This window comes from Carassius gibelio, chromosome B17, assembly GCF_023724105.1.
Source record: "Carassius gibelio isolate Cgi1373 ecotype wild population from Czech Republic chromosome B17, carGib1.2-hapl.c, whole genome shotgun sequence".
NCBI classification, from domain to species: domain Eukaryota; kingdom Metazoa; phylum Chordata; class Actinopteri; order Cypriniformes; family Cyprinidae; genus Carassius; species Carassius gibelio.
This window is the reverse complement of record NC_068412.1, coordinates 24,251,860-24,265,950: the sequence shown is the minus strand read 5'-3', so window position 1 is coordinate 24,265,950 and position 14,091 is coordinate 24,251,860. Positions and strand designations below refer to the sequence as shown.

General features: G+C 35.7%; 1 protein-coding gene across 3 annotated transcripts in view; it reads left to right on the top strand.

Moving 5' to 3' along the window:
• LOC127976243 (kinesin-like protein KIF26B) overlaps positions 1 to 14,091 on the top strand; it is an 89,083-nt gene that overhangs the window by 65,958 nt on the left and 9,034 nt on the right. For all 3 annotated transcript variants that reach the window (XM_052580527.1, XM_052580526.1, XM_052580528.1), the window contains 5 exons: positions 4,873 to 5,085; positions 5,921 to 6,014; positions 9,063 to 9,325; positions 11,419 to 11,602; positions 13,224 to 13,383. In XM_052580527.1, coding sequence (XP_052436487.1) covers positions 4,873 to 5,085; positions 5,921 to 6,014; positions 9,063 to 9,325; positions 11,419 to 11,602; positions 13,224 to 13,383 — 914 coding nt within the window. The remainder of the gene's footprint in view (positions 1 to 4,872; positions 5,086 to 5,920; positions 6,015 to 9,062; positions 9,326 to 11,418; positions 11,603 to 13,223; positions 13,384 to 14,091) is intronic.

Genomic DNA, 14,091 nt, shown 5'->3' with positions numbered 1-14,091 from the left:
TGCAAATGTTTTCACTTGGAAGTGACCTCAAGCTAACCAAGATGATTTTTGATCGACTGGTTGATTGATTGACTCATTTGTTAATTAACAAATGAGTCAATCGATCAATCAATGTTTATTGTAAACATTTTTATTTTTGATATGGGCATCACTGAAAATTTATAATGATAACTTGCATCGCTTATTGAACTGCAAGTTATTTATTTATTTTATTTTTTTAAGGTGTAATCGGTTTTTGATGTCAGGCGTTTATTCAGTGACTAATTTTATTGATTAATTTCAGGTCAAAATGTTTTAAATCTGGCTGTAACTTGTCTTTTTGAACTACTCATTAAAAAAAGCGGCTCACTGTTCACTCTATATTTTGGATTCACTTAAAAGATCCAACTCATAAGTAGGGTGACCATATGCGCCGTTCATACGGGACACGTCCCAGCAAGAATTTTAATAAATGCCTTAAATCCAGAGCAGCTTGACCAACAACACGCAGGTATTGTACATAGTCGACCAATCGTCGGGCTGCGTGTGAGAAGGTGAGATCTAGTGGGAAAAATCAAAGCTATGCAAATATGCGCACGTGTTTGTGTTCAATTGACTTGAAGCGTCTCTGCGCACAAATAAAAAAAAAACAAAAACAAAGTGCGCCACAATCCTTCAAGTCAAACGAACAAACATACATGTAAAAACGATTCAAAAGCATAAGGAGCCGTCTGCTCTGCTCTTTATAGCTCTCATGATTCACAACAATCAATCTGCACAGTACAAATAGCCAAAACCTGGATATTTTAGGCAATATTAAAATCCTGGCTGGGACATGTCCCGTATGAACCCTACTCATAAGGGTCAGTTCAGTTTTTAAAGTCTGGTAGCACAACATGTTTTTGATTCGATTTGCTAAAATAAACAGAGTCATTTGTTTGTGAATCGGTCTACACTGATTGGACTGTATGTTTTTGATTCACTAAAATGAACTGGCTCCTAAGAGTCATTCATTCGTGATTGGACTACACTTGCCGCGCAGCATGTGCTTGACTCACTTAAAAGAACTGAATCATTAGAATAATTTGTCAATGAATCAGTCTAGTCTTGTCCCGTTGTATGTTTGCTTATGTGTGTACGCCACCGAAACAACTCGATAGAAAAAAAAACAATAACAACCTTTTTTGCTTTCATTGGCAAATTCAAAACAAACCCATTTTGACCACTTTGGATAAAAAAAATCAGTATTTTGCCTTAGTGATGAAGAAGATTACGTTTTTTTAAGGTACAGGGAAACAGTACAGGTAATGATGCAGTCTATGCTGGCTCTTCAAGCACTTCAAGAACAAGTTCATATATGCCCTAAAATAACCTTGAGACTATTTGATTCAAGGTAATAGCAAATTAAATTAGAATTGAGAAAAACAGCGTTTGTTTGCATATTTCATCTGGTATTTTGTTACCTTTTACAGTGACATTCATGTTTGAAGTGTCACTCAAGTTTCCAAATAGATTTGGGGGCTTTTATATCTTATCTATGCATGAATAAAATTAGGTTTTATAATGTAATTATGACAAGTAGTAGCTATGTGGGCACCACTGAGTCAGTAGGCTATGTGGGTTTAGCTCTCGTTCCAGTGTTCTTAAAGATCTGTAATAACCCAGAAGAGAGCATCTCCTTTAATTAGTCGTGCTGCTTTATCCAAACTGTTCTCACCCACAAGAGCTGTGATAGCTCATAGAGAGACCACCACCTCTTCCTCCTCCATCCTGCCGCATATGCTGTCTAATGAGCCAACCCCCCCCCCCAACCATGATCTTATTCCTGCTTCTGAAACTCAGAGGCTCAGTGCAGGCAATGGGTTGCAAATCACCAAACAGAAGGAATTCTATTTGTGTTAATGGGTTTTGAGATGCCGGACGTGACTAAACAAACCTGGGAGGATTGGTTATAAGAACAGAAAAAGACATGGCTCTTTGTAGTGCAGGGACTGTGGGTGTAGAAAGGGCTTTCATTAAATTCTGTCTGCCAGCACGTTATTAGATCTGAGCCGGTTTGAGGCTATTGGTGTTGAGACTTATCACTATTGCTCAGAGAGGAGGTTTATCTCAAAAGTAGACCGTATTGGCTTGTATAAATCGTACTGGATTTACTGTAGCTCCATGGCTGAAAATGCTGCCACTTGGATTAGGGTGATGTACAGGCGGCAATGCATAAAATGACAGTATCATTACAGCGTCAAAGTTCAGGCATTCCTCTTTTCCCAGACTACAAAAGAGCTGTCCTGATTTGTGCGCACATATTCAGCAGGTTCGTCCAGAAGTGTTGTGTGTGATGTGTCCTTAACAATGCACCTCATGAATAATTCAGGTGGAATCTGCAAAAACTGTAGGCAGGGTTCACTTTGCTATTAAATAACACCAGGATTAAATATTTAACACACCATAATGACATTCCTAGAAGTATGTTTCAATGCAGGAAAAGCAAAAAGGTACAGTTTTACTTGTTCCTTGTAGTTTCCTACATACTACAATTTACACTAGAATTACACTAGAAGCATCTCGGTTCTGCTCAGATTTGCCAAGATACTAAAGTTTGCAATAAAAAAGTCAGTATTTCAGTATGATCGCATGGATTTCTCATCAAAATCAGACAAAATTATTGTTATGTCAGCATTTCTCTTTTGTATTTTTAGTTATATTTCTGCTAAAGAAACAGCTGACAAGTTGAAATTCCATTTATATATTTTTATTATTATTTAAATACATTTTAAATAATATATATAAATTCATTTATGTTTAATGCACAATTATTATACACATCATTTGCTATAATAATAATAATAATAATAATGTTCTATATAATGTTACTTTTACACATCTTTGAGGTTTCAGAAATTTCTAAAATTATAATTTTTTAACATAAATATTTAATTTCATTAAGGAAAGGGAAGTATAATGTATATTAACTAATTCTAGCTATTGTTCTGATTTATCACTGAAAATAAAATGGAAAATATTTGTCATTTAATAAACGGAGATAAGTGAAATCCACTTGAACTATTATAGGATTATTCCCCTGTCGAGAGTCAACAACATGGACATTTCCTCTATAAGATCTCATCTGTTATTGATCCATAAATGAGAAAGAAAAAAATTATTGAGAGATGCTGTTTTATTATCTTTATGCACTAAAACAATCAAGATAAACCAATAATCACAGTGCCTAAGAAAAAATAGATGCCTGGGCGACTGATTTTCTGATTTTCCTGCTTTATCAAAATGTCTATCAATGTAAAGATGATGGCATTATAGTTGCTAATCCATATGGCGTCGAGATTGGATTTCTGTGGTAATTATGTCTGCTGCTTTGATTTTGGCTTTGCATTGTGAAGACAGACGAAACTGCTCTACTGTTCTAGGGTCAGAAAAGAAATGTTGTTTAAATATGTGCTTAACTAGAAATGTAATCTTCAATGCTTTGATTTCAGTAATAACATTTCACAGCATGACAGATGTTTTAACTGGCCCTTGAGCTGCTCTGTGACCACATTTCCGTATCTCCATAACAAGCAAGGACTCAGAGAGAAAGCATATTAGTCACAGTTTATAGAGAACCAAGGAGCATTTATTTCTGGGAGGCATTTATAAACGGGATGATGCATTCAATAGGTCATAATTTCATCCGGGGCTATTTATTTAGCATAGCGAATATGGGCCACTTAATTCAAAACAACAATAAATACATGATGTTACAAAAGATTTCTATTTCAAATGAATGGTGTTATAAATAAACAAATAAATAGCTTAATAAATAAATAATATTAATAAAGTGTAACCTGGAGTAATAATGCTAAAAATTCTGCTTTGCATCTTAAAATAGATAATAATAGAAAACTTCTATTAATAAATGCAGCCTTGGTGTCCTGAAAATCTATGTTGTTAGTATTTACAAAGTATTTACAGTATAACCACTATGTCTAGACTGCAAAGGAATGGTGAAAGATGACTTTTGCAGGAAACCCAAGATTTATCCCGTCTTTCTGCAGGGCTCCAACAATTACTTGTGTGTTCTAGTCCACTAATCTGTAATTACATTCAGTCAATGATGGTTTTACTGAGCACATGCACACGCTTATAAACAGGGCACTAGGTGTGATGTCTCTCATATGCCAGTACTTGATATGGAAGGGTACATATGTTATATTAGATGATTTATTACAGTACTGTACATCACTTAAATGTAGTTGCAGGATGAGTTTCAAGTAGCAAGTAAACGTTCAGTAAGAGATTAGATTTATCTAACATTTGGTGGATGTGCAGTCCAGACATATGGACTCTACACAAGCCCATATGTCCGAGTCCAACTTAATCTCTTTTATTTAAAGAAACTTTTTTAGTAAATATAAGTTCTCAGAACTAAACTTCAGCTGAAGTTACTTGGTGTACCTTTTCCTTAATCTTGCACCTGCGTCTTGCAGCATTATTGAGGTTTAATGCTTGCCTGCTGTCTCCACATATTTGACTGTGAAATATTAAAGAGCTATGAATAACTCTCTAAGTATCACTGCATACAATTTTGTCAAAAGCATGAGTAATGGTATAAATATGTTAAAGTTTGGGGGGTTTATAGTCTTAGAAACTTGTTCAAAACCACTTGGCAAGGTGCTCTTAGAGGAAAAGTGTTCGGAAAGGAGATGCAAACTTTCCACAATCTTGTCAACTCTTGACAAAGCTATAAACCTACTTAAAAGCTTGTTCTTCTTCAAGCAGCATGTTGTTATGTTCACAGAAACGTAGGTTGTGGTTTTACTCGCAGAGAGGTTGCTGCTGAGCGACATGACGCTTTGAAATGCTGCATTACTGAGCAGATGTTGCTGTGTTTCTGTGCAGGTTAAAGTGATGGTACGAGTATGTCCTTCATCGCCCGCCAGTGCGGCAGAGTCCAGCTCCTTCCTGAAGGTTGATTCTCGTAAGAAACAAATGACCATCATGGATCCAGCGGCTAATTCTCAGCAGAATCAAACTCAGAAACGCGGCAGCTCCAACCAGGTTCCTCCAAAGATGTTCGCATTTGATGCGGCTTTCTCCCATGATGCCTCTCAGGTGAGGGATTGTTGCAAGTTTTAAAGGGATAGTTCATCTTAAAATTAAAATTCCGTCCTGGTTTACTCACTTTTGAGTTGCTCCAAACCTGTATGAGTTTCTTCTATTAAAGATATTTTAGTATGCAAACGGTTAACAGTAGACGTTGACTTCCATAGTATGGAGAAAAACAAAAACATACTGCGGAAGTCAATGGCTACTATCAATTTTGATTACCAGCATTCTTCAAAATATCTTCTTCATATCGTGAATATCGTCTTCAACAGAAGAAAGAATCTCATACAGGTTTGGAATAACTTTAGGGTGGGTAAATGATACCAACATTTTCATTTTTGGGTGAACTATTGTGCTTAACATTAAACATGCTTTGTTGTCATTTCTGCTACTTGTGTCACCAAATGTATTGTTTCATTGCACAAAGCAACAGTATGCTCTTAATAAATGGACAGTCCCTCTGGAGCAGCCTGAGGTGTCTTACAATGCTGATTAAGGTTTAAAGCAAAATGGGAGTTGCTTATACAGTATGTCATCCCTTCTGGGATTTTTTGATTACCAACCCTGATCCTTAACCACAAAGCATTACTGGGTAGTTGATAAAACATGGATAAGAAGTCATTGCTGCTATGCAGAAGATGTCTTGCACACACCAAAATATGCTTTTCAATATATTTGTTTATATATATATATATATATATATATATATATATATATATATATATATTTTTTTTTTTATCAGAAAATTCAGAATTATTTAATATTTTCTTTAAGTTATGCTAGTTTTCCTTTCTGTTTTGCATTGCATGAATTTGATTGGCTGTTCTATGTTTCCTGGCAGGCAGAGGTTTGTGCGGGAACTGTGGCTGAGGTCATCCAGTCTGTGGTCAATGGAGCAGACGGCTGTGTGTTTTGCTTCGGACACTCCAAACTAGGTAAAAGACCAACAGCTGTGACCTAGGATATATATATAGGGTTCAGAGAGACTATAGTGCCTTTCTAATAAATCAGCCCATCACAAATAAAAGTGCTTCAGTTGCCCTTTACTAATACCTTGTAAGTGCTTTTAAGGCAGACATTTTTCTTGCTTTTTAAAGAATGTCAGAATGTCACACTGTGATGTTTCTATCTCCATCTCCCAGATGTGTTTTATGTTCAATAAATAACCATTCCCTCCCCGACGGTCCCATACTCAGCTGTTCATATCCTGTGAATTAGATGGAATTAGTTTTATAGCACGCATGGCAGACTACAAGATGATCTCACCCTGTTTCGCCGTCATTGTCCATTGTTGTTTCTGGAAGATTAGTGTAAAATGTAACCAGCCGTTTGCTCGGAAAACAATGGAAAAATGCCATTGTGGTTGCTGGTCAGTGATTTGATGACAGCGTGTAATGCCTCAGATGCCTCGTTTCCATTAACCTTTACTTGAAAACCAAAGACTGGCTCATACATCATTGGAAAAGCATTCTACAGTGATTTCATTGGTCATCCGTGCAAAGCTAATTAACTAGCCATGATAACCCAGAGACTTGCTTGTTAGTGCTTTAGAAGTAATTACCTTGGACATTTGGCTTGAAAAAGTGGTTGTATAAAACAAGAAACAAAAGAATCATGGTGAACTTGAGGGGTGCGAGGTGCACCACTGGTGCTTAAGTGCGGGAGTACCAAAGATGCAATCTGTTAAGATTTATCTTGCTTGAACACTGAGATTTGTTTTTGACCTTCAAATCAACTAGAGAGCACAATATTAATCATGCATAATACTGCCTGACCTCTAAATCCTGTATGTCATGCTGGTTGTGAGGATGCAGAGGACGTATGGTGAATATTAAAATACTCTAGCGGAATGAAGCTTTATCTCCTGTCCTGAAACTGCTTGATCAGCCTGGAGGCTTATTTATGCTTTATTGCAATAAGTCAGAATCCATAAAATTGAAGGACAAGTTGAAGCCTATATAATGGATTTGTGTGTGTAAAATTTTTAAGAGAGATGCTGTAGTAATTGAATCTCATAAGCTCTGCCTTCCCATCACGCCACTCTACATCCAGTCTTTTTGAATTACTGGCTCTCAGTTCATTTGCGACAGAGCATCTGTCTTATTTTCGCCTGGTAGTAAAAGCCCAGTGACTTTAATTGATGTGAAAGACCATTTTCAACAGAGCATGCTTGATCTGTTACCCAGGACATAAAATGAATAATTAAAATAGAAAAGAAAATACACAAATATAAACAAATAAATAAATATACAAATATATATATATATATATATATATATATATATATATATATATATATATATATATATATATAAAATTAAAAGTACATAAATTAAAAATAAAATATAATAAATGTAATCATGTAAATGTAATGTATGCACACTTTTGTTTTTCCTGAACTATTTTGTTGCCTGATAAAAACCATCTGCAACTAAACCATTATCTTTTTATATACCATTTTGTTAGTGTAGTCCTTATTTACCTCTTAAATTTTTTTACTTTCAGTGGTGGAATCAGTGTTGTGATTTTGAACTAAAACTAAAACCCATTGCAACTTTTTTCATTAATTAAAATATAGCTGAACTGAAATAAAATGTAAATATTAGATGGAAACTTAAATTTTAAAAACCAGAAATCAACTGAAATAAAATACACTGAAGTACTACAAAAAGGAAATATGAATAGAAAATAGTTTAGAAAAAAGTAATAAAACAACAAAAGAACATAAAAATGACTAAAATGTAAACTCAAATTAAAGTGAAAAAGTGAAAATATTAAAATAAAATCTATTTTTAAGATATTAATAAATACTATTATAGTATATAAATAACACTAAAACAGCACTTTGTGAGAAAATATGGAGTGAAACGGAATATAAAGGTTATTATATTAATGGGAAAACCTGGATCAAAACAAGTTTATCAATATGATAAACTTGTTTTGATCCAGGTTTTCCCATTAACAGCTCCATTGTGAAATGAAGAGCCTGCCACAAAAGTAAACACTTTATTAAACATGAAAGTGAAATTTTTTGAAAAACCATCATTTTAAAATACAAAGTATGAAATATCTGCTCCAGGTGTGTCATATTAAATCATGAATAAATGTATTATCTGCTACAACTGCACCAATGCAAGACTGGCTTGTTTTTTTATGAATTTTTTGTGATGTTTGAATGAACTGTGCAAATGAGCGTATTTGTCCTATTTCAGCAGATTATCTCGGCGGATTCCTGTTTCTGTTTCCTCTTTCTCGCTCTCTTTCCCACCCAAACTAGAGGAATCGGTTTTTTGAAGTTCAGTCTGGTCTGAATGTGTGCTGTGACATATGGCTTTGTTTAGTGGCCCCTTTCATGTCAACAGCAGGGGTATTTATTCATGTGACTGTGTTTGAGGGCAATGTCCAGAAATGAATTCAGGGACACTGCCAATCAACATACTGTTGTTCTGGTTCTGGTCCTGCGGGTGAACCTGCGTTTAATGCCCAGTGCTGCCCACACGGTGCATGTGCTTAATCAACCACACTAAGACATATGGCAAATGTCAGTGGACTGTCAAACTGAGGGCTTTTCTGGAAATAAAAACCCATTTAAGGCAGACAAAACATTCTCGTGATTAGGCACGGTGCATTTTCTGACCGTATTTCTAAGCATGATTATGCTAATCTTGTCAGTTTTCCAGCTTTAATGGATTTTTAATTGTATTGGAATGTGTTTGTTTAGCGTGTGTGTGACATCTGTCACTGTGGCTTATGCCAGAGTGCTGGTCTGTAAGCTAAATATCATATTAGAAAGTGTGAAATAGACCACACGTATTGGCGTAATGCTCCCGAGGCCAAAAAAGGCACTGCATGTAGCTTTTAGCACCTGACCTATTTTAACTATCGTTCTGATCTTTGAAAGGCCTGCCAATTGTTCATAACGCAAGAGATGTGATTGTATGCAAAGCGATTCATCATTAACTCGATTCTCGGTCTGGTCGCAGGCAAATCCTACACTATGATTGGCAAGGACGACTCCATGCAGAGTTTAGGGATCATCCCGTGTGCCATCTCCTGGCTCTTCAAACTGATCAACGAGTGCAAGGAAAAGACAGGCGCTCGTTTCTCCGTACGAGTGTCGGCTGTGGAGGTCTGGGGAAAGGACGAGAACCTGAAAGATCTGTTGTCGGAGGTGGCGACAGGCAGTTTGCAGGACGGTCAGTCTCCAGGTGTCTACCTTTGCGAGGACCCCATCTGTGGGATGCAGGTAAAATAGTCGTTCTGATCACTAATGTTGTTATAATGTCTTGAATTATACTGTAGATTGTTAATGCAAGGGATTATAATCATTGATTAATGTTCAAATATTGTAAATACTATAAATAAGACTTTTTGATTTCCCTAAAAAAAAGTAAAAACTGTTGCACTATGAAAAACTTAACTTTGTCTCAACCAGTGCTGTGGGTTTGAGGCCAGTGTTATTTTATTATTGTTTACATACTATTATAATATTTATTATTATTTTGAAATAGCTTTTATCTTTATATTTTCAGTTTTCGTTTTAATTTTTGAGTTTATGTTTCAGTAATTTTGTTGTGTGATTTTGTCATTTTACTTTTTATTATTTATACAAAGCTTTAATACATTTTTATTTCATAGGTTAATTTTTTTGTAATTTTAGTACTTTAAGTTATTTCAGTAATTAACATTAAGCAACATTAAGGGTATCATACACCCTGCACAATGTGGCGCAAGGCGCAACGCAAATGTGTTTGCTAGTTTCAGCCCGATGCAGTTCTCATTTTCTTGTCCTGCGCTGCGTTGTTGAAATAGTAAATGCATTTGCACCCATTTGTGTGCCCATGGGCTTGCTGGTCTAAAAAAGAGGTATGTTCGGGCACATTGTTGGTGAGTTACTATTTCAAGGAACTGAAAATAGACAATATTTTTTCTTTGTTATTTAAAGAGCGCTTTAGAAATATGCACCTATAGGCAAGTGCACAACACACACAGGAACGCAGAGCAGCACACAAAATGTTTACAACTGAAAAGTTACATTCCGCCATGTAAATAGGGAACCTGCCATGGTGCAAGCGCAACTGGCTTTTAGAGGGGATGGGAGATGAGACTCGGATTGGTTGATTGCACGTTACGCCCAAAAAACATTACTCATTAAGAGAATAGGGACAACCCATTTCGACCATGAGCCCAGGTGTGCCGACTTTTTCCCCGTCATTAAACTAACTAAAGTGGACTCGGACACGCCCTGATTTCACCTGCGCTGTGCGCTTAGACCATGCGCTTAGATAATTAAAATAGAGCCCTCAGTTGAGTTTTTCATCCGAATTTTTCCGAAAATTTAATAGTTTGAGTTTTAATTAACAGTAACAAGAGTTAATGTTAACAACAGTTTAGGGCAGGACTTTTTGTTTGCCTCAACAATGGTAGGCAGGGAAAGTGTTTTACTCTTCTATTTGCTAGTGATGTAGAAATTACACATTTCAACTTTAAGATTGTTTATGACATGATCTCAAAGATTCATGCTTTTCTTTTTATTACTAATTCAAATAGTCTCAGATAATTAAATTGGGGGGAGAAAAAGGTTTAACAATATTGGCCCACTTATCGCCTGTAAGGAACTGTCCTTGTTCTGGGAATAACCTCAGTGTAAAAAAAAAAAAAAAAAAAAACAGGCTTGGCAATCAACTTCCAATAAAGATGCCATTGTTGAGTAAAATGCTAATACATGATGAGAGGATTAGTCGAGCAGAGACAACCCCTGTCTCTGTAATCCTCAGACATGTGCACTAATCTCATCTTGGACTGATACCTCACAGCAATGGATTGTAATGCCCTCACTTCTCCTGTTCCTGTGACAGTCAGCCTTATCACACCGAGCCGGCTTCAGACATGATGCCCGAGGCTCTGCTGATATAATTATTGCCCAATAACAAATAGAAGAATTTCTTTTGAATTATTAAGACATAGCTAAACTGGCAGCATTTTTATGCTTTCTTTTATTTTCTTTAGTGTTGTTAATAGCGGTCGACCAATATGGAGTTTTTTCTTTTTCTTTTTTTAAGTAGTCGATAGCCAGTATAGCACACTTTAAAAAACACTTTCATTTATTTTATTATTTTTGTATTGATTTTATATGTTTACTTAATTAGACATAATTGATTGAAAATATGAAAAAAATATATTGTCAAAGTAAAAGTCTTGCCTTTGGTGATTTATCGGCCTAATTGTAACATTTCTGCATTTTTAGTACACAGTGAGTATTGTTTCTCAAACCAGACGCTCTTTTAGCCAAAACTGTGCAATAAAATTCACATTTGCATCCTTTCTGTTTTTACACAGTTACAGAATCAGAGTGAACTACGCGCTCCTACAGCTGAGAAGGCTGCTTTCTTCTTGGATGCTGCCATTGCTGCACGTTACAGCAGTAAGCCAGACTATGACGAAGAGGAGCACCGTAACTCTCACATGCTCTTCACCCTACACATCTACCAGTATCGAATGGAAAAGACCGGCAAGGGTGGAAGTGAGTATCATTACAGGTTAGATAGAGTTTCAAAAGAGACTCAACATGAACTACAGCAGGGGTCTCAACTGGTTTTTGAGCTATTTTGGCTATTGCAAGTTTAGCTGGTTGAATACTTTTAAAGTTTGTACACCTGCATCTACAGCACAAAATAAGTTGGCGATCAGCTGTACTTGTGTTATCAGCAGTATTTGCTCTCTTCCACGGTTGTTTTAGAATGTTCTCATTATACTTCCAAATGCCTGTGAGGTTTATAAATAGTCTGTTGCTGATAATCTTAGAGAGGGGTGTGATAACAGAAAAAAACTGCATTGTTAATGTGAGATGTACAATCTGATCTAAAAGCTGTCATGCCAAATCTAGCTATTTCTGCAGAACGAGCTAATTTCTCTTATCTCAGAAAATGTTCTGTTTGGCACAAGTGAGTCCTGCCTTTTTCTGAGAGTGAATAGAAAGTAAAACCAGATGTGTTAGCATGGGCTTTTAGGGTATTTGAGAAACTCAAATTACCTCCAAACTGTGTACAATGAAGCTAATGTAAGCAGAGTCATGAAATTCACTCAGGATGTTTCCATAGCTAATGTTAATTTGTATAATAGAAACACACAGAGATATAATGTCACCATTTGAAATATAGGTTCATTAAGCTCTGCGTTTTCACTAATAAGTTCCATTTATCTTTATTAGTCTACCATTAGGTCACAATAACACTTCATAATGGAATTAGATGCTCATCATGAAGTTGCTGACAGTGTTTATACCTAACATCATTTTGTTACTTTCTATTTCTTTTCCAGTTTCTTTGCAAGCTTGATATTTTCTTATTTTATAACTTTTTAAATGTATTAACCAACTTAGTCAGTGGTACTACCTGTACTTCACTAACAGTTACAAGACATAATGCAGTGTCAAAATTAGTTATTTTATTATGTGTAAATATATGTATTTATGTATAAATATATAAACAATACTTGCCTCCAGGAATTTTACCTTTTTGAGGGAATTTTGTTAATAACACGTACACTACCATGCATTTATTTGACCAAAAATACAGTAAAAAGAAAAAGAAAAAGTAATATTATGAAATATTATTCTAGTTTAAAATAATAGTTTCATATAATAATAATTTACATTATTTCTGTGATGGCAAAGCTGGATCTTTAGCATCATTACTAGTATTCAGTTTCACATGATCTTTCATCCTTACAAATATGCTGATTTGCTGCTTAAGAAACTGTTCTTATTAAGCAGTTGTGCTGCTTAATAATTTTTGTAGAAGTGCTGATACATTTTTTATTTGAAATGGAATTTTTTTGTAAAATTATAAATGTCTTTACTTTCGACTGTGACCTTGTGTCCTTGCTGAGCAAAATTATTAATTTATTAAAAAAAAAAAAAAAAAACAAGAAAAGAAAAAATAGAAATTTACTAATGGTAGTGTAACACATGATTTACTTGAGTCACTTCAAATTGTTACAGTGGTGCCTTCCCTGAAGTACAAAGTATCCATAAAGTAGAATTTTATATAATATGTTAGTTAAGAGAATGATGAATGAAAAAAGGTTAGAATCACCTCTTATAGTTTAATTATTAACTCTTACTCTGTGGCTCTTTTGCTTAGTGTCGGGAGGCAGGAGCCGACTGCACCTCATTGATTTAGGCAGCTGTGTTAAGGTTTTGAGTAAGACCCGTGACAGCACTACAGGACTCTGCCTCTCTCTGTCTGCCCTGGGGAACGTCATACTGGCTTTAGTCAATGGCAGCAAGCACATCCCTTACAAGTAAGACTTATACCTTTAACTTTGCTCATATCATATACAGTAATTTCAGTCAAAAAGTCACTGGGTAAGACTTCTCACTCTCCTGCTGATATGTTGTAACCTCAATGACAAGATTACGCTTATACTGTTATGGGTGAAGTCATCTCACCACTTGCAAAACTCATTAAAGATGCAACATGTTTAGCCTTCATATCTGTGTTGCATGCTGTTAAATCTTCTCAAGCACACCTCATATGAATAATATATACAAACTGACATTTTTCAGCCTTTGATGTGAGCAATTATTGGTAGATTCTAATGCTATGTTGAATCTGCAGAGAGAATGTGACCTTTATCGCTCCTCAGGGGTAATAGCTAAGTGAATTAGCTCGTGCTAAGCAGCCATAGAGACAGATGCAGTTTCACATTCACTGGGAACGTTCTTAACACGGATCATTTCTCTGCAACTGCTGTTTTATTTCTTTAAGCAGCATGTTAATTTCAGTAAAACAGACAAATTTGAGAAGGTGCCTTGCATCTTCCAGCAGCTTTTTTTCAAAAAATTTGCAGCGCTTCCATTTAGCTCCCTCAAGGCACGTTTGCATTTTTATGCCATGGGTTCCTAATTTAATCATGCCAAATTTACATTGCCGAGCATCATGAGGTTTAAGGCTGGAAATGCAACAGCTCGCGGGAGCTGAGATATAATTAGGGTTTAGGGCCTTTTAG